This window comes from Hoplias malabaricus, chromosome 5 (genome assembly GCF_029633855.1).
Source record: "Hoplias malabaricus isolate fHopMal1 chromosome 5, fHopMal1.hap1, whole genome shotgun sequence".
NCBI lineage: Eukaryota > Metazoa > Chordata > Actinopteri > Characiformes > Erythrinidae > Hoplias > Hoplias malabaricus.
In genome coordinates this window covers 25,510,326-25,534,987 of record NC_089804.1, presented here as the reverse complement: position 1 = coordinate 25,534,987, position 24,662 = coordinate 25,510,326, and the positions used below count along the sequence as shown (strand labels likewise).

At 39.6% G+C, this 24,662-nt stretch overlaps 2 protein-coding genes across 4 annotated transcripts; one reads left to right on the top strand and one right to left on the bottom strand.

The window, feature by feature from the left end:
* Positions 1–8: 8 nt before the first annotated feature.
* On the bottom strand, positions 9–5,017 carry ap5b1 (adaptor related protein complex 5 subunit beta 1). Of its 2 annotated transcripts, none has more exons than XM_066672763.1 (3): positions 4,884–5,017; positions 3,365–3,554; positions 9–3,002 (listed from the first exon to the last, which is right to left on the bottom strand). In XM_066672763.1, exons 2-3 carry the CDS (start codon positions 3,506–3,508, stop codon positions 354–356), a joined length of 2,793 nt encoding a protein of 930 aa, XP_066528860.1. In that variant the 5' UTR covers positions 3,509–3,554; positions 4,884–5,017; the 3' UTR covers positions 9–353. The 2 variants fall into 2 exon arrangements, with proteins under 2 accessions (XP_066528860.1, XP_066528861.1); XM_066672764.1 differs by lacking the exon at positions 4,884–5,017 and adding an exon at positions 4,633–4,651.
* Positions 5,018–6,107: 1,090 nt separating this feature from the next.
* Positions 6,108–18,479, top strand: cdc42 (cell division cycle 42). 2 transcript variants are annotated; one of them, XM_066670244.1, is made up of 6 exons: positions 6,108–6,191; positions 12,199–12,341; positions 12,557–12,629; positions 13,216–13,325; positions 13,903–14,100; positions 17,157–18,479. In XM_066670244.1, the coding sequence occupies exons 2-6, from the start codon at positions 12,237–12,239 to the stop codon at positions 17,244–17,246; spliced, it is 576 nt and encodes a 191-aa protein (XP_066526341.1). In that variant the 5' UTR covers positions 6,108–6,191; positions 12,199–12,236; the 3' UTR covers positions 17,247–18,479. The 2 variants fall into 2 exon arrangements, with proteins under 2 accessions (XP_066526341.1, XP_066526342.1); XM_066670245.1 differs by lacking the exon at positions 17,157–18,479 and adding an exon at positions 15,408–16,179.
* The last annotated feature ends 6,183 nt before the right edge of the window (positions 18,480–24,662 follow it).

Below are 24,662 nucleotides of genomic sequence, written 5' to 3'. Positions count from 1 at the left end.
GAAGGATGTAATGGCAGTTTATTACTCAATTTACAATATTTGGTTTATTATTTAATTTACTATACATATCATTAAACTGTACATACTATTGCAAATTGATCAATTTTACAACACATTATGAATGAAATACAATGCCAACATATCAAAACACAGTAAGTGCAATTAAACTGGTATAAACATCATAAAACTGTATATTCATTTATTAAAATCAAGCATGTGGCTCTAATGCTACAATATTTTAGAGATTCCCTGCTGAGACAACCCCAGTCTAACTCATTACTTAATTTACAAGCCGTCTGTGACTTTAAAATGTTTAATGAGTGCCACTGTGAACACTTTTCCACACCTACACATCAAGTAGTTGTTTTGTTGCAGGGGGCAGTTATATTTTGAAGGTATGAGTTGACATGAGGCAGCAGCTCCCAGTTATCTGTTGCAATGCTGACTTGAACAGCATCCTCAGCCTGTCTAATCATCAACAGAACATGAAACAAAGGGGGAAGGAAAAACAGAACTTTCCAAACATTGTCGGGTGACTCTGTAATCAGGAAACCTTCAAAATTCATCTGTATCAAATCTGCCAGTGTGCTACTCCCAGTCATGAAACAATATAGGCTAGTTGCTGAACTGCTAGGTTCCCCTGAGGATGTAGCCTTCCAAATACGGTCAAACACAACCTCCTTGAACTCATGTGATGCACCCAGCGGCAAAGGAATTGGGAGGAATATTTCTGGGAATGAGATTTTTACATCAGGGAGTTGAGTATGCCAAGAGAGACCATCTTCAGTAGTGAAAATGGCACTCAGCCTTAGATTTGTTGGGTATGGCTGATAGGGTTTCAGCTTCAGGCTAACTTGAGGCGGCTTCCTGTTTTTGAAGAGGCATGGGACATAGATGTCACTCACTTCTGCATAGTGTGAGTCGTTCAAGTCAAAGTGCAGGCAAATTGTAAAGACTCTGTCAAACCTAGGATCTGTCACTTTTGTATGAGTCAGGTTATAATTCAAGGTGATCTCAGATGCAAAGCCTGGGGTTTCGAACTGCGCTTGATAGACTTCAAACAAATCCTTCCCACCCCCATTCTCAAGAGTACCTCTACTTATAATTGCACGCTGGGATTCCTGCTCATGGACCTTCATAAGCTGCAGAACGCATTCCTCAGTCTGCTGGACAGTCAAGCAACTGGTGAGCCCATCACTTTCAGCCACAATGGAAGATAATGATCTGACTTTAGCCTGCCCTCCTTCGGGTCCTATGGTAAGGACACCTGCAAGCTTTTCCCATGACAAGTTGGTAAGCAAGGTGTAGTAGAACCGTGCATGTTCTTGAATGTCTGTGTCCTCATAGTGCTTGGCCATGTACTGCAGGAGGTCTGCCAGTTCGATGAACATCTGGTTCAGAGTGGGATGCTGAAGTAAGTTACGGCAAACCGCAAGAATGGCATTGCCCACCTGCCAGTTCCTCCTTTCACAAAGATTGGAATTGATAAGGACATTGAGAAGGAGACAGATCGTAATCCTCTGGGCAATCTGACCTTCTTGGGCCACTCGTCCCAAGATTTTGAGGTGCCAGCTCAAATTCTGAAGGGTCAGTTGCAATGGGGGCTTTTCCACAATGCACCTTTGAAGAGCTTTCAACAACTGCACTGACCAAGGGGAATCTTCGAAGCATTCCTGGATGCAGTCTGCAAGATTGATCTGATTTGGTGCCAGGCGACAGTGTCTGGAATACAGGTCGCACAAGCTGTTGACCAGTTTCTCTGTGAATTTCTCCATGTGGTTGAAGTGCGTGAGAAAAATAAAGATTGCTCTGAAGGATGTCACTACCATCTCTCTGCCTCCCTTATTGTCAACTATTTTGAGCAGGGCCATCAAGTGATCAAATAGGTAGGACAGACCTTTGCCCTCTTCTTCCTCATCAGCTTCCAGATGAGCCAGGCATAGGAGGTTTAGTCTACAAAGCATAGTGGCACTGTCGTTAAACACAGTAGGGAGGAGGGATAGAGTAAGCCGAGGAGTGACAAGCACAGGCAGACACTCTTCTCCACTGCTAGAGATTGGTCTATTCTCAGGGAAATGAAGGATGCAGTCCATGTAAAACAGCTTCTCATGAATTTTCAGTAGTGGATGTTGTGCCATGCCCACAAGACGCTTGATTAAGAAATGCTCATCTTCAGCCGTGAAGAGACTGTCTGTGAACGTGCCTTTCATCAGCAGTGTCGCATGCATCAGCTCCACCTCTGCTGTACCAAAAAGTCGCAACAGTTGAGACTTGAATATTCCCGGAGAAATGGCTGGTACAGTGGCAACAATGTCTACGAGTCCTCGAAGTAAGGCAGCTTGTGAGATAGGAGTCATCAGGTAAGAATCCTCTAAAAGCAAGGACAATATAGACTTCAGCTCTCTGCAATCTAGTACAGTTGGCAGTTGAGGGGCATGCGTCATCATGCTGAATGGCAACATGGATAACGACAACTCATTAGTCTTCCATACAAAGCCTTCATTTCCACACAAGATACTCCTAAGCTTTAATGTATCTACGTCTTTTTCTCCAGTCAAGAGATAAAGTGCATTCTTGAGACTCTGCGTATACAACATACAATAAGACTGATGAAGAACTGTAGTTTCCTGTTGCTTTAGGTAGTACAGAGCTTCTGTTTTTTGTGAGAGAAGGCCAGGTTTGCAGGACTCCATTTCTCTCAGACAGTCACAAGCCATAGCCCTGAGGGGTTGGAAAGCCAGCCCACCAGTGTTATCATTTGTGTCCTGAATAGTTTTGAACAGAAAGTCCAAGTAGTCTTCTGCTACTTTTGTTCGGCTTGCCAAGCAAGATGTACATATTAAAACATTGGTAATAGCCAGCATAATGTGGCACTTAAGACTGACTGATTTCTGTGAAGTATAGTTGAGGATTGATATAAGCTCTTGTGCTGTCCCCTCTCCTGCTGAGATGGTCGGGCAGAGGACTGTAGGATGCTCCAATAATGCGGACAGGAGTACCACCTATCAAAACATAAGCGACACGTAATTCAGATTCATATAAAGCTGGAAGCTTAACAGTGAGTTTGAATGCCAATCAGTTTTCTACCTACACAATAAATGCAAATGTTTATTAACATTTGCTCATCTAACACGCATATTAATATGGAGTATTGTCCAACCCCCTTCATATGTTAGCTATAAGAACACTGCTGTGAGTATTTCATTTGCATTCATCCAGAAAATGCAGTTCCTTGTCCCTTAGAACCCATGGTTATGTAATTTCATGTGCTCATTTTCTATGGAGATTCTATAAGCTGTGCATGCCATTCTACAGCAAGATATTCATTAAAGTAGAGTCATGAACATATGTTTATTACTATTACCTTTTTGTTGTCATTTGTCTTGTCATCCCTCAGTTCATCAAGGAGCTCTGATAGAAAAATCTCAGGGGTGGTGCAGGACAGAAACTGTGAGGGGCTCAACAAAAATGCAGAAATCCTCTCATCCCAAGAGCTTCCAGGCATCATGGTGAAGACAGCACAAGTCTGTTACCAGGGCGTGAAGGTTGAGGCTCTAGTGAAGTACAGATATTTGGTTCTTTATTTATTTAGATATCTACAGAGTATTTTATAACTATGTTCACATCAGTCAACTACAACCATGTAATCATGCTATTATTTTATAAGAGCTATTTTCATACTAAATGTTATTAAAAGTATACATTCAAGTGTGTTTACATTGTATTACTGACAACATTCACACACATTCTGCATGGTTTTTGTGACCTCACTGGATAATGCAGTTCTGATGGATTTCCTGGTGAAAGAAACTATATGGCCTTTTTGTATCTTTGTGTGACCTTTTGTTATCCCTCTCATCTTCCCATCCCCCATTCCCACCAATCATTACATCACACCCCTCCTTTCACACCTCTTCTTACCCTTCCTTACTCTATCTTATCACTTTCTTTCTTTGATCATCTTCACCATCACCTTTACCCCTCTTCAAACTCCTCTTCTTCCTCCAATTCCCTTCCCCCACTACTCCAATGTATATAAGGCCATTCTAAAATATTAGACTGTGTTAGACTGGATCAGGAACAGACTGGACTGAGAACAGACTGAATTGGGTACAGAATGAACTGGCTATAGACTGAACTGGTGACAAACTGATGACCAAGTTGTGCCCGTGCTTTTCTGCATGCACGTGAGGAAACCTCTGAACCTCCAATTTCCAAACTTCAGATCGTCCTGAGATAGAATGCAATCACCCATTTCTAACATTAGTCCTCTATACTTTCAGAAGCAAAAGTTTCAATTCTCTTGAATACTTGCATACGTGAAATTTGGCATGTTCACTCTAAGCCATAACCTAAAAGATATTACAAAATAAATCCCTTATATGTTGCCACCCAGCTTTTGAAAATGCCTAAAGTGCCATTCTTAATTCCTTTAAAAATACTTGCATGTAGCTCCTCACTTCCACTTCACACATCTCTATGAACAGTTACCAGCCACCACCTCCACTCACTCTCAGACCACTAGCCTACAGACCGAAAACTCCATACAGCTTCTGTTACAATGCCGTGAAATTCACAGGATTGGTTCCTAGGGTTTATGATGTAATAAACACATGCTGTCTGAACCCTTACATTTGAGACTGATTTTTTGGGACGCTCCAGTTACAAAGTGGAAATACTCAGCTCTCACAACATGTCTTCGAGCAAAAATACAACACCAAATGGAGGTGTTAACAGTCAAACCCCTGATTTTAACTGGACCACAACATTGGCTCCCATTAGAATAGAGAAACAGACTCTAACAAGCAAATAATTCAACGAAACTTTAGAGACCGTTTTAAAAACATAAATAAAATGTGTAATTTAACGGAAAATAAACTTACAGCTCATCTTTTTCTCAAGAGCCTCTCCAAATGTTTTCATGTCATGTGTTCACGAAATGTCACATGAAGAAGTAGTGATTCACACATTTTAATATAAAAGTTCCCTCTACGTGTTAAAGTATATTTTACGTAATACATCAATATCTGTTGCCCTGGTTCATTTAATGGGAATATTGTTTATAAAACAAGCACTCTGTCCGTCAAATGTAAGAGCTTGCACTCTCAGATATTGCGTTAAACAGAAAAAACGGTAGGTGGTAAGCTTTTATTTTGACGGGAGAGACTGACCTTAATTCTGAACGGAAAGGCACTCTATCGCCACCGTGTGTTTGCTCGTTGGCTGCGAGAATTAGGTCAAAATTGCTGCTGTGTTTAAAGTGCCCAGGTCATAGACAACCGGTTAGGAGCCTATTAAAATTTTGTAAAGTGATGTAGCAGGTAAATGCTGTTAAAACCTGTGTACACAAACCATCCTGTCCTTCAAATAAACAGGATAAGCCCTAATAACCATTTAACTACAGTAAACGGAAAGAGAACATTCTAGTCTTTCTATTTGAATAGTGAAAAATGTTCAGTTAAAGTCCAAAAATTGTAACTACACTGTACATACAGTTTCCAAATCTTTTTATTTTTAATGATACAACAGTACACTCAATAGATTATATGCATATATCAGTCTTAAAAACAAAGTAGAGAAAAAAGTAAAAATTAAGACCCTGCAGATAAAAAGGAAAAAAGTAAAAAAAATTTGATTTTTTTAATTTTGATTTTGTAAATGAAAAACTTCTTTTCAGTTTTGAAAACCAGATCATAGTGAATGCTCCAAATGGTGTTTTTTTTTTCATTTTTAAAATGTTTTTATTTGTTTATTATTATTATTTTTGGAGAAGTAATTTTGTAAATGGTGCTTGATATTTCAATACGTTTAAAGCAGAGAAGGATCGTTGCATGTGCACTCACAGAAATGAAGAGCTGTGAAGAAAATTTTTGATAACTGTAATCGTAAATGTGTGTTTATTAATTATGTATTCATTCATTAATTCTTTATTTTTTCTTAAATTCATTTCTTCGGAAGACTGTAATTAAAAGTTATTCACTTATTGGCACAAAGCACACCTGGAAATAATAATCACACATAATACATGTCGAATCACGAATTTATTGGATTTAATTGTACTTTTTTTTTTTTTTTTTTTTTTTTTTTTTTTTTTTTTTTTTCTTGACGTGACGCCCCTGCGCTTTTCTTCGGGAAACCCCGAGTACTGAGCTGCCAACGCCCGGCGCAGAGAAACAAACAGAGAGGATACGGTGAGTGCAGTCAAATAACCTTCTAATATCTTAATAAATGTACTGTTTTAAGCAAAAACATTCATAGGAAAGTGAAAGGCATCTCCCTGAAGGAATTTTATGTTGAAAACCAGTACATTTTGTCTTATAATTTGCCTAACAATGCGTCTGAAATAACATCCGTAAGACAGTTAGCAACTGTGCTAACGGTTTTTTTAGAGTAACGTTGGGCGAAACCGGTCAGAAAATATAAAGGTTCGGTTCAAGATATACTCAAATTATACATTAATTTAATATGGGCAGTGGTTTAACAACATAATAGAGACATTTGGAAATTTAACTGATATTATTTTCTCTCCGTGTTGTCATCATTATTGTTGAAGTAAGTTGGTTTATTATTCAAATTTTTCGTTCCACCTTAAACAGCGCAGTGGTTACGTTCTTCTTTGGAACAGTAGAATTTTAACAGCAACAGTGTTTAAGGTGGAAATGGAAATTAGGATATGAAACCAGTTTTTAACCTCGGAATTGGCCGGGGTAGAGCTAACGCTAGCTCAGCTTAGCTATCGCTAACTAACAAGGGTATTGCCGGAGGAATTGGTTAAACGAAATAGACGTTTATGTTCATAGAGATATTAACCGGTTGATTAACATAAACGTCAGTCATTATTATTTTTGACTACAATTATTTCTATGTATTTAACGTAACGCACCGACCACCATTTCCGATTCTCAGGGGCGCTTGCTACCTAACTTATCTAACTACGTTTTCCAAGCTTTAGTCTGTAAATTGGCGTACGTTAGCTACGTTGTTGTGTATTCACATTTTCTTGTGTGTGTTTGAAGTCCAGAATCATTTTTTATTTGGTAACGAATGTATCTTAGAGTTGGAGTCGGATTTAACTGTTAAGGAGTGATGTTTGCAGTGATCCATCACCTAAACTGTCAGAAATAAAGGTCCTCTACGTAAATTGTTTTGGCCACCAAGTTGAATGTAATTTCAAATTGAGTTAATTTATACTCAAATGTATGAGTCCAGTTGGGCTCCCCAAAAGTACACTGCGTTTTTTCAGAAGGAAAGCTGACTTTTTTTTTATTATTATTTATTTGCATGAAACAACTATTTAAAAATCATTCCATCTTAAAAATCTGTGATGAGAACGTGGTGCAGTCTTCCCTGATTAGAAGTTGTGAAGGTGTAGTGTTGCAACTATTAAATCAACTTTGATTTAATCAAGTCAATGGGGAAATATAGATAAAACAATAATCATGGGAAATATAGTAATATATTGTAGTAAATAGGTGACCTTCTGCCCAAAGTGACACCTTTTAAGTTGCCGAGACTGTTTTGAGCATGTCACTGATCAGCTGTTCCACTTGGTTGAACCACATTGATGTAAAGGGTTTCAGGCCAAACTTTGGTGGCGAGGAGGTACTCATGTTTTAGAATGTGAATAACTAACTTTTGGTAATATATGTATTGGTCTTTACACATTACATGTTAAGGCTCTTTATCACAATTGTTTTATGAATAATGTACTCTGAGATGTGTTGGTTTTTCGCACTAATGCCCGGCCTGTGAAGCTGTTACAGCAGTGTTAAAACTGCTGAGATACTTGGCACACTTTGAATAAGATTCTTTTTGCTCTGGTTTGGCAACTCACTAGCCAGCACACACTCATTTGTTCTAGAGAAATAATTCAGTTGAGAATATTACAATTGGTGTGTGTTTTTATATTTATAATAAACGTAGCTACCTTGTCATTATGTCAGTAGCTATGATTGTTGTTGGTTTTATTGTCATTTAACTGTTGTCACTTTGCTTTCACACACACAGAACTCATACATCACACTGAAAAGATTTTCTGACTGAAATTTCTAGAATTATGGTAATAAACTTTTCTATCCCAAACCATCTGGATAGAATAAATAATCTCCACTTCTAACTATCGTATAACAGCTCCTTATAAGGATATTTACAGCCATCCTAAATCAGATGCCTGAAGCCGTATATTTGCTGAAGCAGATAGGATTCTTCAATTGGTTACATTTGCTGAATCCATTCAGGCATCTCTTAGGATGAAATTGGAGTGTGTTATTTTTCTTTTATTGGATTCAATTTTTTTGAATTATTTATATATTGACTACTTCTACTAGCACAGAGGACCACTCTCCATTCCCTTGGAGGGGTGCTTTTCAAAGGGGCAGATATTTAGGACGAGTGATATGTAAGTGGAGGAATATGAGGTTTGCTTTTAAATGAATAAATATCACAAAGAATTCTCCCCGTTTTTCACACTGATAAAATACAATCATAGTATGAAGGCAGGGCTCATATATGCACATCTTACAGTTGTATTTATAATTGTGCAGTTTTAAACAGTGATATGGGCACGTAAAGTTGTACTTTTAGCATTTGTGTAGTGGTGCTCAACATTGCCTTCCTAGGTATCTAGTAAATATGCATAGACTGTATTGTTTTCCCAAAATATTTTCGGTCAGATTTTTATTTGATAGAATGAGCGCTAGCCTCTTGCTTTAATCCAGTCTTTTCAGACTTAGCTTTTAGGCTGTAACTGCTAAAACGGATAAGAATAGTTGCCCTTTAATGCACTTATGGGAATGTGCCCTCATTGTGGATTTAACTGTTCTGTATATAAGAGACCTTGTTTAAAAGCCCAAGATTAGTGTAGTTAATGTGGCTTTTAGACTGCCGGACATAGTTGATTTGTAGCCTAAAATTTTTGGGGTTTTAACCCACCAATAGAATAATTTTGCACTTATTCTTATTTATTTACTCATTTAGAGATTCAGTTTAATTATCAAAGCATAATGAAAATTGCTTTCAGACAGTCACCTGATATTTTGGATTTAATGGAACAAAGATATAAATACTATTTTTGTTATTTTATGTGACGTACAGATATTATGCGAATTGGCACATAATCAGAAGTTATTTTCAAAGTGAGTTTTTATTATGATTATATATTTTTTTGTACTTGAGGTTGAGACAGCACTAAAACAATCCCCTTAGGAGTGCCATACGTGTAGAGTGGGTGTACTCTCTACTGAAACAGTGGGATGAGGTCAGCACTGACTTCCGCAGATTGCTGTGTGAGCCTGAAAGGAAACGGACAGGCCGGCTCCATCCCCTCCCTGCCCAAGTCCATCTGTGTGCTTGTGTCTGTTGCCTCTGCTTACTACTGCAGAGCTCTGCAGAGGCTTAGCCACCTCTGAGGTGCCGTGCAAATGGCAGGAAAACTGCTTACTGGCCTTTCTCTTTCTGTCGTATTTCTTCGTGGAAAGAACAGTGAAGGCGTCCTATGCACCGTCCCTGTCTCTCTGTGCCTGTTACAGGCTTGGATCTTGTGAATGGCATGTGTTCATGTGCTAGGAGGCTGATCGTACTGTCTCTCCATAAGTGTGCATGTGTGGTTGCGACTGAACAGATGACGTTATGCTGGAGCTTAAAGCCGCAGTGACCCACAATCTGGGACGGGGGATGGGCTGACTGGTCTGCAAGGATGGAGGAGGTGCAGTTTAGGGGTCTCTTTAATGTACAGCTTTCTTACAAATTTGCTGTTTCTGCCAGAACATGGAGGACAAAGGATGTTATGGTCATAGCAACCCCCCAATTTGAATTGTTAACTGTTTTAGCTTTCTTAATATATTAACTGGCTTAGAGTCACTCTTTTGTTAAGTAAAATATACTTTCTGATTTTTTCAATAAATTATTCTAAAGATAGAGGTGTGGTATGACATTAGATAGGAGTTGAATTGTGGTGTTTATAAACATGCCAGGTTCTGGCATAAACAGCAGATTTCCAAGAAAGGTGTGTGCATGCGTGAACGTATGTGCGTTTGCACATAATGTAAATTGGAAGGTCTGATATAGGGTTGAGCAGTGTGATGGTAATATGGTATGCCAAGGTATTGCAAAAAGATTGTTTGTATAAACAGGTTAATGTAACAAGTTTCAGTTCCACAACTTTCTACAGTTTTCCACTCTCCGGAAAGAGTCTGGAGAATCGGGTCTGAACACTTTCAGGTGTTGCTCTTACACACACATTGTACATTTAGAGTTTTTCCATGTCACGCTTGGAAATATTCAGCGTGGTTTAGGTATGAAGAAGTGTAGTGCAGTGGCATATGGTGTTTTCCACTGCGCAGGATTGGCTAGACTCGGCTCGGTTCGCTTTTAGTTTGTTGCTTTTCCACTAGCACAGCTCCCCTGTGAAACGGAGCCCGCGATGTCGCAGAAAACCTGTCTCTAAGAGGAACCACCAGCTTTCAAAATCACAATAATGGTGGCAGTAAAGTTAGCCGCTGTTTGCTCATTGTGCATTTACGTGTCACATCTGTCCAAGGTGTTTAAACCTCTTTAAAGCACTTTTGGGTAATGTCATGAGCTGCCGTTGGATAAAAATAAATGTGAGTTGCCGTAAGTTCAGAGATTTAACAAGCAGTGAGTTTGTGCTGGAGCTCTGCATTTTTGTAAGTATTGACTGGTTTCTCTGGCCAATTAGAATCCTGCATGGTTTACACGTCACGATTTAGTACCTACTCGACTCTGTAGGAACCGTAACCGAGCAGGGACTTGGTACCAGATTTGGCCAGTGGAAAAGCAAAAGAGCAGAGTCAAGTAGTGTATATTCCATGCATTGAAAAAGTGCCATTAAATTCACTTTAAATTCTCAGGAAAATTACCAGGTTTGGTGACTTTCCCGCAGTTTTGTTTCATGTTTGATTTTAAATGATGTTTATCCACCATTGATTAGTTTTTCAAGGAAGTATTATTCCTCAATTTAATGATAATGCGTTTGGTGACCATAGTCTTTGCTTTTGCTTAATCTCCTTGTGCTCAGTAAAATTCGGGGTTGGGGAGGAGGGTGGTTGCTCATGTGGACAAGCTACATCAACAGTTTGGAATACTCTGTTTAGAAAGATGGTCTGAGGACTATGAGGCCTGGTTCAGTGTTGTGGTAAAAAATAATATTTGCAGTTTATTTTTTGTGGTGAAAGGCAGCATAAGCATGTGGTTAGGTTTTCTGCCTCATTTGTCCTCTCTGTCTACTCTCTTTTTTTTTTTTTTTTTTTTTTTTTTTGCCTGGTCCTTTATTATACTATATAAGTCTTTGCCTGTAGTCATCAGAATGGCCTGCATATACTCGCCTCCTGTTCAGATGGGAGGGTCATTCAGCATGCAGAGCCTGAATATGGTTGTTCTGTGCAACTGGCTGCTAAGATTAAGGCTGCCACAATTATGAAATTATATATTAATATTATTGAGAGTAATTTTAATGAACAGTGTTGTTTTCTTTTATTCATTGTCAGTAGCTGTTTCAATACAAGCTGGTTGTGAGAAAATTGTCTACTTACTTTTAGTTGTCAACATTTAGCAGCTCCATCTAGTTTGCCCTCCTCAAGATGTTTTAGCACCAATCATAGGGTTAATTTTTCATAGGACTTATGTTTTTATTTTTCTGTGAATTGAGCTTTTCTTTAGCTCATCTGGTTACAACACACCCAATTCACAATCTGTTTGTTGTGACAAACAATGGATTGTGAAAGCTAACAACTGTGGAAAATTGCAAATAGGCGATTGTGAAATAATTGAGTAAGACTTTATTGAAGGGCACACTTAAGACTTTCATGTGAACGGACACAAAGCTACATAAGCTGTTACAAAGTCTTAATCTAAAAACTCTCTGTTGTCATAAATGCAGTTTTTGTCCATTTTAATGTCATCCCAATTTAGCCAGTGTTATGACACGTTGTAATAAACTTTATCAGGTGTCTTTAAACTTTGACATGACTTTTTAAATAGTCTTAAGTCAGACTTACTGTACTGCCATGTTTTCTGATTGGGGTGTTAATTGCATCTCTGGGAATCTGCTAAGTCTAACAACAGACTTTACAAGCCTATTCACTTACAATCACTGTTATAATATTTTCTGGCATCTCTATTGCCAAGAAGCGCATATTTTTGTTTTTAAATGACAGTTCTGTTTTCTCCTTTGTTTTGTAGATCTTGAATGAGAAAAGTGGATTGATAAAAGCACAGCTATGCAGACGATCAAGTGCGTTGTGGTTGGCGATGGTGCCGTTGGTAAAACCTGTCTATTAATCTCCTATACAACTAACAAATTCCCTTCTGAATATGTACCAACGGTGAGTGATAACACTGTTTTTTCTTCGTTTTCACAGTCAAATGATTTAAATTTAGCACGTGGAAAAACAAAAGGAATCTTATCAGAAATGTAATTAAGCTTAGTATTGTTATTTACATTGGAAATGTTCATTTTATTTACATTTTAAAGAGGGTTTATTTTTTTAATTTCAGTTGGGTTTTTGGATGTATTCTTATGTCACTGACTTTTTTCCAGGTCTTCGATAACTATGCAGTAACAGTTATGATCGGTGGGGAACCGTACACCCTTGGACTGTTTGACACTGCAGGTATAGTTCATTTGTTTTTTAATTTAAGAAAATTAAACATTGAATATTTTGTTTTTGTTGTTGCCATTGTGATACATTTTTTTTCATAATTTAATTAGTCACTTAATTACGTGCATGAGAATTCCTAGAAGAGAATTTCTATCAGTACAGGGAGAAGCCCTAGTATCAATGACGAGAATGCTTGTCATTGTTATAGAAACACAGGGTTTTGCTGCATTCCAGGCATTCTTGTGGTGGGTAGTTGCTTTTTTTGGAGGGGTGTGGATTCAGAGTGTATGGCTACTATGTATGTGTTCTGTCAGCCACTGGATGGACATTATTTTTATTAGCTTGTTCATTTTGTTTTGTTTATATATCACATGGGATATACAATGATACAAAATGAAAAATGTCTCAAAATGTAGTAGCAGTAGTCCACACCACCTTTTGGTTAACTGGTAATGAGTTGACTTACTGGACAAATTTTTCACACTGTTATTTGTTTTAATCCTTGTTGACGTTTTTGTTGAATCCTTTGTTGCCTGGCATCATATTGACTTTGTGTGTGTGTATGTGTGTATTAATGAGTATTCATTTTTTTTAACAGGTCAGGAAGATTACGATAGATTACGACCTCTGAGCTACCCCCAAACAGATGTTTTCTTAGTCTGTTTCTCTGTTGTTTCCCCCTCTTCATTTGAAAACGTCAAAGAAAAGGTTGGTTTCACACTTCTTTTTATTTGACTCATTGTGACTTTTTTTTTATTTCTCACCATTTTTTTTCACCAATATACTGCTCATACAGGAGCTGGTGATGGTTCCAGTGATCTAGTGAACCTTTTAGAACAGGCTTACATTCACCTCTTTTGAGAACCCACTGTCTACGTATCTGAATATGGGCATTCCCTGAGAAGTCTGTAGACATTATATAAACAGTGTTTGCTGTGAGGATTCTAATGCAGTATGTATGTTGTTTCCTTGGACCACGGAAATGTTCTTTGCAGCTGTTTGGATGCTGTTCTTTTGGCCAGGGCCTTAGGCTAGATCTGTCAACAGGCTAGGATGGCATTGGTTTAACATAAAAAGAAATTTGATATATTCTAAAGATTCAGTACTACAGCACAGACCTTTAAAACCCAGTATCATTGACAGAGAAAGATTCAAGGCAGTTAATGCCATCTTAACAAAACTGAACAAACAAAAGTAAAAAAAAAATAAATAAATGAATAAACAAAAGTTCTCTTTTTCAACAAAAAAGGCAGCATTTTTGACCAGAGATTTTTATCTTTTTCAGTGGGTACCTGAGATCACCCACCACTGTCCAAAGACGCCCTTCCTGCTGGTGGGCACGCAGATTGATCTGAGGGATGACCCATCTACTATTGAGAAACTTGCGAAGAACAAACAGAAACCAATCACTCCGGAGACGGCTGAGAAGCTGGCCCGTGATCTGAAGGCGGTCAAATACGTGGAGTGCTCTGCTCTGACACAGGTGGGTGAAGCCTCATTATCTCAAGTACAAACAGCACAAAAGGCAGGATTCCTCACTGAGGCTCAGCCGTAATAATGTAGACAATAGAAACAAAGCTGTTTCGGCCTGTTCCATTAGGTTTACATGAATCACTCATGAGTAATCACTTTCTGTTCTTTGAGAGAATGTGTGTGGGACAGCAAAGGGAGTAGTAGCGTGTGTGTGGATTTTTATTTATTTATTTGTTTGTTTATTTATTTTTAACCACACCCCCCCTTCCACTACTTAAAAGACAGCTATGCTTGCTTTTATTTGTTTTTGTTTTTCCCTTCAAAGATCATCATAGATCTATGTAAATCAGGGATTCTGTTAGAAGTATCAGGCTTATTTATACACCCAATAGTTTAGATTATGTTTATATTATTCATCAAATCTGTGAGTTTGTCATAATTTTGACTAGTGTCTGTGTACAGAGTGATCCTAACATACTAGCATATAAATTTAATAATGACACCACATCAGAGGAGTTCATTCATATTTGTTGTCATCAAAGTAGCTTGGTATCTCATTGTGAATGTAGCGCACATTTTGGAAATTAAGGGATGCTCACACTATGGCAACTGCAAGGTAAGTTTTTATAAGAAGCCAATGCATGTAAATAAAGTGGAAGCTTTTGTACAGAGGCTCAGAGACACATTTGGCTCATTTCATTCTGCAATGTTTGTCATGTAGTTCAAAAATATCCTTCCTTTTAAAGTCTGTACATTTTTTAAGTTTTTTCAGTTTGGGATTGCAGGTGTGTCATATGTTAATGAGAAGCTGGGCTATGAATGTTTCAGCCTGTTGAGAATTAGGTTTTAAGTATTTCCAATGTGAAACTGTAAAGCAAGTTTGATTTTTAACGTAATGCATGGAAATAGGAAATGAATGAAGAAGCTTGCTTAATTCAGGTAAGCTTTATTTAAATTTTGGTGGATATCTTTAGTTTCAGTGTTTCATTGTTTTGCTGGCTCTAAATTTACATATTGCTGACTGTAGGGTTGAAAACTCACTCCTCTTGCAGTGGTGCAAGAGTTTTTTTTCTTAAGTTTCCTCATGACATTTACATTCAGGTCCTGTGGTTCATTAGGTTTCCTTCCTCTTCGCAGAGGAAGCTTTTAGCCCCACCTCTGAAGATAGCTGCAGTACTAAATTCCTGTAGTGCTTTAGCATATTTATCATATTTGCTCTGTTCTGCATTCTGCTCTTTTTCACTTTCTTCTAAAATCTGTTTGCTGTAACTGCTAACCTTGCTGCTTATTCTCTTCCCTTCCCCTTTGTCTTTGTAGAGAGGTCTGAAGAATGTATTTGATGAAGCTATCCTAGCTGCCCTTGAACCCCCTGAAACACAGCGAAAACGGAAGTGCTGTATATTCTAAAGTCTTGTTCTCTTTCTAATGCCCAGCTTCTCCCCCAGATGTTTGCTGCTTCCTATAGTTTACCTCTTGATCCAAAAAAAAAAGAAAGGTTTCCTGACTGCTAACAAATGAAGCCAGTGTCTTATGTTTCTTGCTTCATAATACTGAAGTGTTTGTCTGTGCCATTCTATTTATTTATTTCTTCAGTTTTCTGCCCTTTGCCATTTTGGACTGCTGTTACAGTTGAGCCTCTTGGAATAAATGGAGGTTGTTTTGTCCTCTCCAGTTTTTGAGCTATTATTATTATAACTTTTTTTTTTCTTTGTTTTTGTACTTGCTTGATTTCAAAACAAGAAGTCGAAGAGTTTGTAATGCAGATTTTATTTTGCATTTTATGTTCATTATTGGTAATGTTGCAGTAGGCATCTGTATTATCCAAGTACTTCATTCCTTCATTTCTACTGTTTTGGGGGCGGGCAGTCAGAGGTACAAGCAGCTCTACTACATTACAATTAAGGTCTTTTTTTCTTCATTCCTTATATCAATGTATTATTTTGTACTACAAGCATTGTATCATAGAAATTAAAATCTGAGCATAATATAAACTATGATTAATAATTGGGTGCAAACATACAATAATCTTGTCAAATGATTTGTGTCATTAATAAAGGACAGCTAAAATTGCAATTGTATATGTGTCTCCTCAATTATGACTGAAAAAAGGACCAATTGGTTGTGATACCTCAGGAAAAAAAGCATATTCACACTGTGTGGAGTGGTTTATTCATCTGTGTGAACTCCTCAGTTTTTCCTTCTGTGTAATAGGCCTATGCACAGCAAGGTTTGTTTGTGTGCGCTCCTTTAGTCCTTGCAGACTGAGTTGCTCTTTTTGACCGATGTGTTTGAGATTTCCTTTGGCAGCAAAAACCTCTTTCTGTTAATCCGAGCATATGTTCATAAAAAGCCATTGTACGTGCTTGCTCTCATATTAGCAGTCACCTGACGTCAGCTAAGTCCCCTCCGCAAGCTGTTTTGTCAACATTAGTGATTTGAATATGCCTCAAAGGGCAGACTCCTGTGGTACTGAAGAATGCTTTGCAGTGCTTTTTTTTTTTTTTTTTTTTTTAACCACAGCTTTTACTTTTCATGTGTCTGTGTGTGAATTTGCTTTATCCCAGTGGCTTGAGCTTGATTTTTTGCACTTTTCACCTCGGCACTCCTTGTCTCTCTGAGCCTGTGTTCACGTCCACTTTCCCGTTTCACACCACTGTTGTGCCAAAGTGACCTTTCAGCATGTCCAGGTTTTGAGGTCCAGAACAAACAAAAATGTGAATGTGGAAGTTGCACAAAAAAAGAATCCTGTTGAGCAGACTTTGGTAATTGTGTAATTCACCCGTTTTTACTTTATGTTGCTTTCTCTCTCACACACACAAAAAATGGAATTCCTGTGGCATGTACCGTTTCTTTTTAGTCAACCCCTTCATTTATGTATTAATATTTTTTTAATTTTCCAGTGCATCAATTTGTTATTCATTTGTGTCTAAATCCTCCCAGCTTTGTCACTCTTTGTTGCAGTGTTGTCTGGTCCCTAAACTTCTCATTGATTTTTATTTATTTTATTATTTTTGTCTGTGTTGACCCACATTGAGTCTCCATTTCTTCCCTGCTTTGTGTCCACAGAAAGGCCTAAAGAATGTATTTGACGAGGCGATTTTGGCAGCCCTGGAACCCCCTGAGCCCAAGAAGAAGCGTAAATGTGTGCTGCTATGAGCATATTTTCCTTCTCCCCTCCTTGCTCTGCTAAGGCTGGCCAACAGCTTTGTACTCTAAAGCAATGTATGAAAGAAGTGAGTCAAATTTTGCTCTGCAATAAAATTATATATAAAGACTACCCAACACAAACAAACACACGCACACACTCACACAAAGCACACATGTTGTCACACAACAGAAGTCAGATTATAAAGTTGAATATCCTATCAACACAGCTATTAATCCAAGAATCTAGAGGGCCTTTTCTAGATTAGATGTGACATATTCTAAACCTGTACTTCACGGTGAGTTATAGAGATGCTGCCTTGATTTTGAGAATTTGTCGTTTAACTGAATTTTAACAGCTTCTTGCTGTTGGAGGAGTTTGTGGTTCACTAAACCAGAGTGAAAAACCTGCTCTTGCTCATAGCGTTGTGAATTACTCTCTCTAGCTGGAGTTGGCCCTAACCCCTGCTTCACCCTAGAACACCACCGGAAGTGCTTGGAAAAAAATTTGCTTTGTTTTTCTTTGCCAATATCCCCATGTGATAGACGGTTGAGTCAGTAACCATGTAAATAAGAGTGTATTGAATGGTGGCAAGAATTGGTTGTCTCAAGCAGGGAACTTTCTAACAGTGTTAGCAGATCAAGTGGCGTGTCCTTATGCGTTACCAGGGACCACAGAAGCATTTCTCAGAAACTTGTTGTAATGCATGTAGGTAAGCCTCTGGTTTCCTTTGGATAGGTTAACTTTAATTAATAATGATGATGATGTAAGCTGACAAATGTTGTTGTAGACTCCACTTGTTTTTACCAAAACATTCTTTTTATTTTTGATTATTTTTTTTTCCATTGTGACTTTTTTTTTTTTTCTTTCTTTCTTTGAGAAAATGGTTCTTGTCACTTTTGTGTTTTAGGGGCTGGATCCCAGCAACACACTGATCCCCCTGTGATTATATGAACACCAACTCTTTCCTCCTCCTTCAAAAAAAAAATTTTCAAACAAATTTCAATCCCAAGCTTACCTGCAACTACTCATTGACAGAACCAAGTTTACTGTTGGTGTGGCACAGGTGGATCAAGGTTGATCTGATGTCCAGTCATTATCACCCTTTGTTCGTTTGTGTTTGTTTTGGTGTACAACCAAATGCTATGTATGAAGTCTGTCCTTTGTACTGTATATGCATTCTTTTAAGAATTATTAAACTTATACCTTAATTGCCTTTATATTGATTTACTCCTGTCTATCCCGAGGATGTTGATGCTCAATTCAGTATGTGCACGCCCCAGTGTCCATTTTTGCACACTTTTTATGCTTGACTACCTTGTGGATTGTTTTAACAGAGCCTGCAAATTTGCACTGACTAGGTGAGTGTTTGACAGGATGTGGTGGTTCTTTTCCCTTTCAGAAATAACAAACCTTGTTTTTACCAGCAGAGGGAGCTGTTTGATCACACATGAGCTCAGAACTAATGAGCTAATGATGTCAGCTTGATGTAACTAGTATTTGTTCACTGTTTTAGTCTTGTCTGCAGCTTCAAAACTGTTTTTATGTAATAAAAGCTATTAAGATTACGTTTATTACTGTCGCAAGAACAGGAGTGCTCGTATCTGATACACTCTAAAATTATAGTAGATGAATTTGATCCTTGGTGAATATGGGTCCATGGCTGTAGGTTTAACAAAATATGCATCATGTTTGCTAAAGCCATAGGCATGGACAGACTGGTGATCTACACTTACGTCTCAGTTCTCTGTGATTGACGGGATGTTCTGGTCCTAGATCAACATTCTTGAACCACATGTCCTGAGGCGTTGATGGATTTTCTGTGTTTGGAGATTTGCATGTCATCTTTTCACCTTGTTTTCCTTTTTAGAGATGGAATATATCAAACCTTCTGAAGAGGAGGGTTTGTGGTGATCATACTTGGTGCCAAACTTCTGGATGTGGAAACAGTAGCTCTGGAATCCACTATTCAGCGTATCAGAGTAGGCTTTAATCATTGAGTTTTTTAATATAGACTTATGTTGTTAAGCCTTACCCAGTTTTAATGTATTTATTAATTTTATATTTTTGGGGTGATGTGTGGGAAAGCCTAAATATTAATCTGAGCCCCCTCAAGACACATCTGCTTTGCTGATGGGGGTTGGGGGTGTTGAGTCTGTACAAGGTCCTTGACACATTCCTTGAGTAACTTGTATGATGTCTGTCAGCAAGCACTTGCGCTAAATAGCTGCACAAAGCGATTAATTTATGACACGTGTGGAATGGCTGGTATTCTTGTGTTTTGGGAGGTGAGGGTGACCACCTGCAGGAAAATGCTGGTTATCAGCGTCACAGTGCAGACCGGGCCCACTGACAGCTTTGCTAGAAAGGCCACGCATGAAGTCAAGTTCCTTACCTCCACTCATGGATTGTGCAAACATCCCCAGCTGTGCTGTCATCACATGAAATGTCTGCGAACTCTGATTTATGAATCTACTGCTTTGTGCTGTGACCATGATGCATACAGTATAGTTATTCTGAGTGACAGCGTTGGTTGATACAGAACCATCTTTTCTTTCTTGCTCAAGAGTGCATGTCTTTTTTTTTTTTTACCCCCAAAGGCTTTAAAGCCAAGTGTGGATGTTTTTTCATTAATTATCTTTCTCATTAGAAGGTGGGGTTGCCCCTTTAAACTTTTGTGTTGCCATTTCCTGTAAGTTTCAGTCAGTGCAGCCATTTGATCTCAGCAAGTTCTGCATGCGTGTCCAAGGTGTGATTGAAGCAGGTTTGATTCTGTGCAGCTTCGTCATATCTAGTTCTGTTCATGCATCTGTTCACTGAAGTCCCAGTGGACTTTAGTTAATATTAAATTTGTCAGAGTGAACGGGCGGTTCCTCATTTTGAAGCAGCTGTAACATTGTCCAAACTGTCCAGTGTCTCTATGCCTGGTCTTAATTGGCAGAGTAGTAGGTCCAATTCCAATCCAAAGCAAACACTCAGCTCGAGTCTGGCTCATTGCTCAGCTGTGTCAGATCTCTAAGGAGAGCGGTGTGATTTCTCCCTCAGGATGACATTTCTCTTCATCAATGTCTCAAGGCCTCGTTTTAACCAGTGCCTCTGGGAGGCCCAATTAGGGTCAGAGGCTTAACCCGGAGCGTTAGAAGAATTACCTAAAGTTTGATGAGCTCATAAATATTGGCTGTTTTAGGGATGCACTTTACCCCTCCGAGCCTGTGCTTAATGGTGTTGTCGCTGACATGTCAGAAGTAAGTCAGCGCAGTGGGCAATGAAGCGTAGATAAGCCCCTCGTGCTTGGAAAACGGCTGTGGGAAGCCTCAGATACCGTAAGCCACTCAAAGCCAAACATGCATGGGATTTGTTGAAAAGTTAGCCTGTGGACTGAGACAACTATGCGTAATGAAATATCGCAGAGTCGTAAATCAAAAAGCCCACATCTTGTGGCCTGACATTTTCCTCCCTCCCCTTGGCCATCTGTGCCATGGCAACGTGTGGATCTTGAACCCAGAGACATGCATACCTACCGTGGCTGCATTGTAGGAACACGCAGGCTGTATATGTTGGATCAGCTAAGGGAATATGTTGCGTTTGCTTCTCGTTTTTCCTTCTTTGTACGTAAAATGAAGCTAATACCCGTGTTTATAATGCCAATGCTCTTTTTCTTCCCCTTTTCAGAATTGCAGATTGGCTTTCAGAGGGACAGATTAATCTTGCTTAGTTTTGGTCTAGATTTCAGTCTTTGAGTGTCCTTTTTCATCTGTAGCTCGTCGTAGCCTGTGTCTATGAAAACTATCCCTGAGGCTTTGGAATAAACCCAAATGGCCTTTGTGCAAAGCAACTCAACTTTGAAGAAAATGTAGGTTTGCTTGTGAAATTACATAGTTTTTCAGCTTTTCTTCCTGTAATAACACTGTTACCAGTTTATAATGTTTGTGAGATGTTAATTAATGAATGCTAGTCTCTCTCTATACCGTGTGCGGTCTGAACATACTGTGATCAATTGCTAAAATCACGAATGTGGCTTTCGCTATAAGTCATTTGCTGTAGGCATGATGGCGTAGCGGCTGACGCAGAGCCGGGTCTGCTCAGTGCATTTCTCACCCTTTCAGCACGTGGCTGCTGGCCAACTTCAGCATGAGTGCCCTCAGCGCAAGAGTGATGTTTTAACAGCAGGGAAGTCAACAGTGACTGCTGCCATGCCTCGGCGCAGCTTATTTTGACACAGTAACTCACTTTGCGGCTTACAGATACATGTGTTTCATCCACGGGCCGTCTCCTTCAAGCACGATGCTGTGAATTAGAAACCCTACAGGTGTGCGAGGCCTCTAAACCGAAGCCGCCGCTCCCGTGTTGACAGCCTGCCCCGGCTACTAAGCCGACTCGCTCACTGGCCGTACAGCCGTGACGTGCACGCAGGACAACCATGTCCAAACTTAGCAACGCCACCATCGTTCCTCCCTACAGGTGGACGGAAGGATTCTGGCGCACGTTGGAATCCCAGGTGATGGAATCGTCATGTACTCGTTAACCCCTTTTCCATTTCTTTCCGTCATCCTGGAAGTTTACCATTCTGGACCTTGGATAATGTTATCATAATATTCTCCACACCTGTGTCCTCATTCTTCTGCGCTCGGTCAAGGGGTGCAATATTGGGTTGCATGGAAAGCCCCCTCCCTCCCCTATTTTACCAGTTTAGCAGTTGCATCACTGTTCAGATATGTGTCTACAAATTTAGATTCCTAACCGCCGAGCCAGAGCACATGCATCAATTCTTGATGGATGAGCCATTGTCAAAGAATTCTTGCGGCTCACGCCTCAAACAATACTTTGCATTGAGGGGCTGCCCTAACAACATCGGGGGCTCGCCTCAACATGAAATTCTGCACAAATCGCTTGACACCCACTCTGACTATTTTAATGGTGAAAGGGAATGCATTACTACTACTTTCCACTGTATTTGAACTTTGAGGTTGAGCATTGGCTTCTATAAGGTTTGTGTTGTATCCTGCACAGAAACACTAGAGGTAGGGTAAGCTTTCTGATGTGGGACGGTTTCCACGCCAGTACCTGCTTGGGGAGAAATCCAACAGGATGCGCTTGTCAAGCGTGAAGGAGGATTTAAGGTGTCATTTGCCAATTTTACGTGCACTACCTCCTGTCACTTTTTAAAAATATGATATGGATGGCTGCGTCTGAGGGATTTTAATAAGTGTTTGATTGCGTCAGTACAGTTGGAGCTTGGCTTACCTGTTTTCTTAGGAGTGGGTGGAAGGATTTCGAGGAGGAAATCTGCATCATCCGAACACAAGCTTGACCTTTACGACAAACGGCAGCGGTCAACGCTCGGATTTGTTCCACAGAGGCGTTTAGCGTTGGGCCATGGTTTTGAGGGCCTCTCTTGTGTTGCACAACCTGGTGCTTCGCAGAGGGGAGAGAAAGAAAGAAAGAAAAAAAAAATATGGGGGGAGGGGGAGTATTGCAACTGTCATCACAAACAAGAAACATCTGTCTCATTTGTGTAACTTGTTTTCTTTTAATATGAGAAGTATGTTGGTGGATATCTGAGTTTTGAAGGAGCTTTGGGAGGCAAAAGAGAAGCACTTTAGGCCCTTTTTTCCCCTCCAAGCCAGGTATTACCCTCTTTCCAACTTAACCCATCCTCCATGTGCATTTTCTTCTACAGGATCAAATTGGAACGTTAAAGTCCATGTAGTAAACATTTATTTTCAGCCTAAATATGTCTTTTAAAGGTGTTTTATTACACATGAAATGTCCTATTATATGCTGATGTCCTAATCAGATTTTTCTTTTTTGAATGTGTGCAGATGTTAGTCGTGATGGCTGCTAACAGCTTAAACAAAGCAGATGTTGTTTTCCTGCCTGTGGACAGGGGCAGAGAGGACATTTTGCCACGATTAACAGAGACCAGACTCTGAACGGCAGGGGTATTTCAGTTACCTGTCAGGTAATTGATGTTTAACTTTGATTGCGTTCCACAATCAGCGAGAACCCGAGGAAAGGAGTTCCAGAATAGCGATAAAGAAAGGTCCTAACAGTCGGCCAGTTGCTGTACACATTCATGTCCTCGCCTAATCAAAGGGTTCACTGCTGACTCCAGAGACCAAAGTCATATTAAAAGTAGCTGAAAGGCTAAAGCCTCCTGATCTCTGAGCCCCCTTTATTGAATTGTAGGTTGATAATTATGTTATGTCCCAGGAAAAGCTTGCACAAATATTAAATTACTGTGTGGTATTTCCATCAAAGAGGCGGTGACAGGGCCGTTCTGTTGACGGGATTGGATTTCTCCAAGTGAAAGCTCCCTCTAGCAGATTTTCAGGTCTGTCGCCCCAACCCCCCCCCCCCCACCCCCCCACACACACACACGCTTCTCTTTTGCACATTTGTTTTTAGACCACTAAATATCTGTCCCATTTTCAGTAATAACTCATGTAACTTGTTCCTAATGCAATTTGTCCTCGAGCACATGCTATAGTGGTTAATGACCTCGCAACAACAAGATCCCAGCCTTGCCTCTCCAAACGATTCAGCCGACTAAAGACGGCAGAGCCGAACAAAAGCAGTGCTGTTTGGGCCCCCAATATCAGCACTTCCACAAACACAGGATGTGCTGGTATTGGGTGGATTTCTTTGACTTTCCCAGCCTGGATCCACAGAGATGCCCCGTTTTAATTTTACCTTCCAAAATAACGGACAACAGCGTCCTCTCCTCAAACCGTCCATCCCCCTCCCGTAATCCCAAGCATCATTGCAGCTTATTAGAGCCATGCCTTGAGTACCGTAAAAGAAGTTCTGGAAACCATATGCTCGGGATGTTGCTCGGCTAAAATGGTACCATTACAGATTGTAGAAGTGGATCTTTTTCTGAAAGTGCAGTGGTAGTGTAAATGACATGAAATATGTCGTTGTGTTCATCCAAAGTGTACCACCCCCAGGCAGTGCGATGACCTGCTGTACATAAATTAAAGTGGCAGCTTAGCTGAAAGAGCGCCAGAGGGTGGAATCTACCTGCTCCACTTTTACCGCAGCACAATTAGGTTGCTACACACTTGGACGCTTTCGAGGTGTCAGATGATACTGAGATAGGACCCACACTTTGAGCAGGATCCTGCAGTAAGGGTTGATGTAAAATGTTTTTTTCTCGACAGAACGTGACTTCTGGAGGCTTACTGCTGACTCCGTGACATCCTTGTTCAGCAAATCCAATATGCAAAATAACAATGTAATATAGTAAAGACGTTGTATGGGTATTGGGTGGATATCAGCAAGATTATCGTTTTCGGGACCTGTTTTATTTATTTGGAACTTCCTGAGTAATCAATGAACGTGGAATGTTTGCTGGCATCACTATGGGATAAAGCTTATGGGCTTTGGCTTGATTTACAAGGCACAATGGTCTTGGATATTTGCTC

Bases quoted from the DNA above. Each gene is read 5' to 3' on its own strand.
- ap5b1 (XM_066672763.1), bottom strand. From the start codon at position 3,508: ATGATGCCTGGAAGCTCTTGGGATGAGAGGATTTCTGCATTTTTGTTG. The intron at 3,003-3,364 runs GTAATAGTAATA...ATGTTTTGATAG, and splicing joins AGACAAATGACAACAAAAAG to GTGGTACTCCTGTCCGCATT.
- cdc42 (XM_066670244.1), top strand. From the start codon at position 12,237: ATGCAGACGATCAAGTGCGTTGTGGTTGGCGATGGTGCCGTTGGTAAA. The intron at 12,630-13,215 runs GTATAGTTCATT...TTTTTTTAACAG, and splicing joins TGGACTGTTTGACACTGCAG to GTCAGGAAGATTACGATAGA. The intron at 14,101-17,156 runs GTGGGTGAAGCC...TTGTGTCCACAG, and splicing joins AGTGCTCTGCTCTGACACAG to AAAGGCCTAAAGAATGTATT.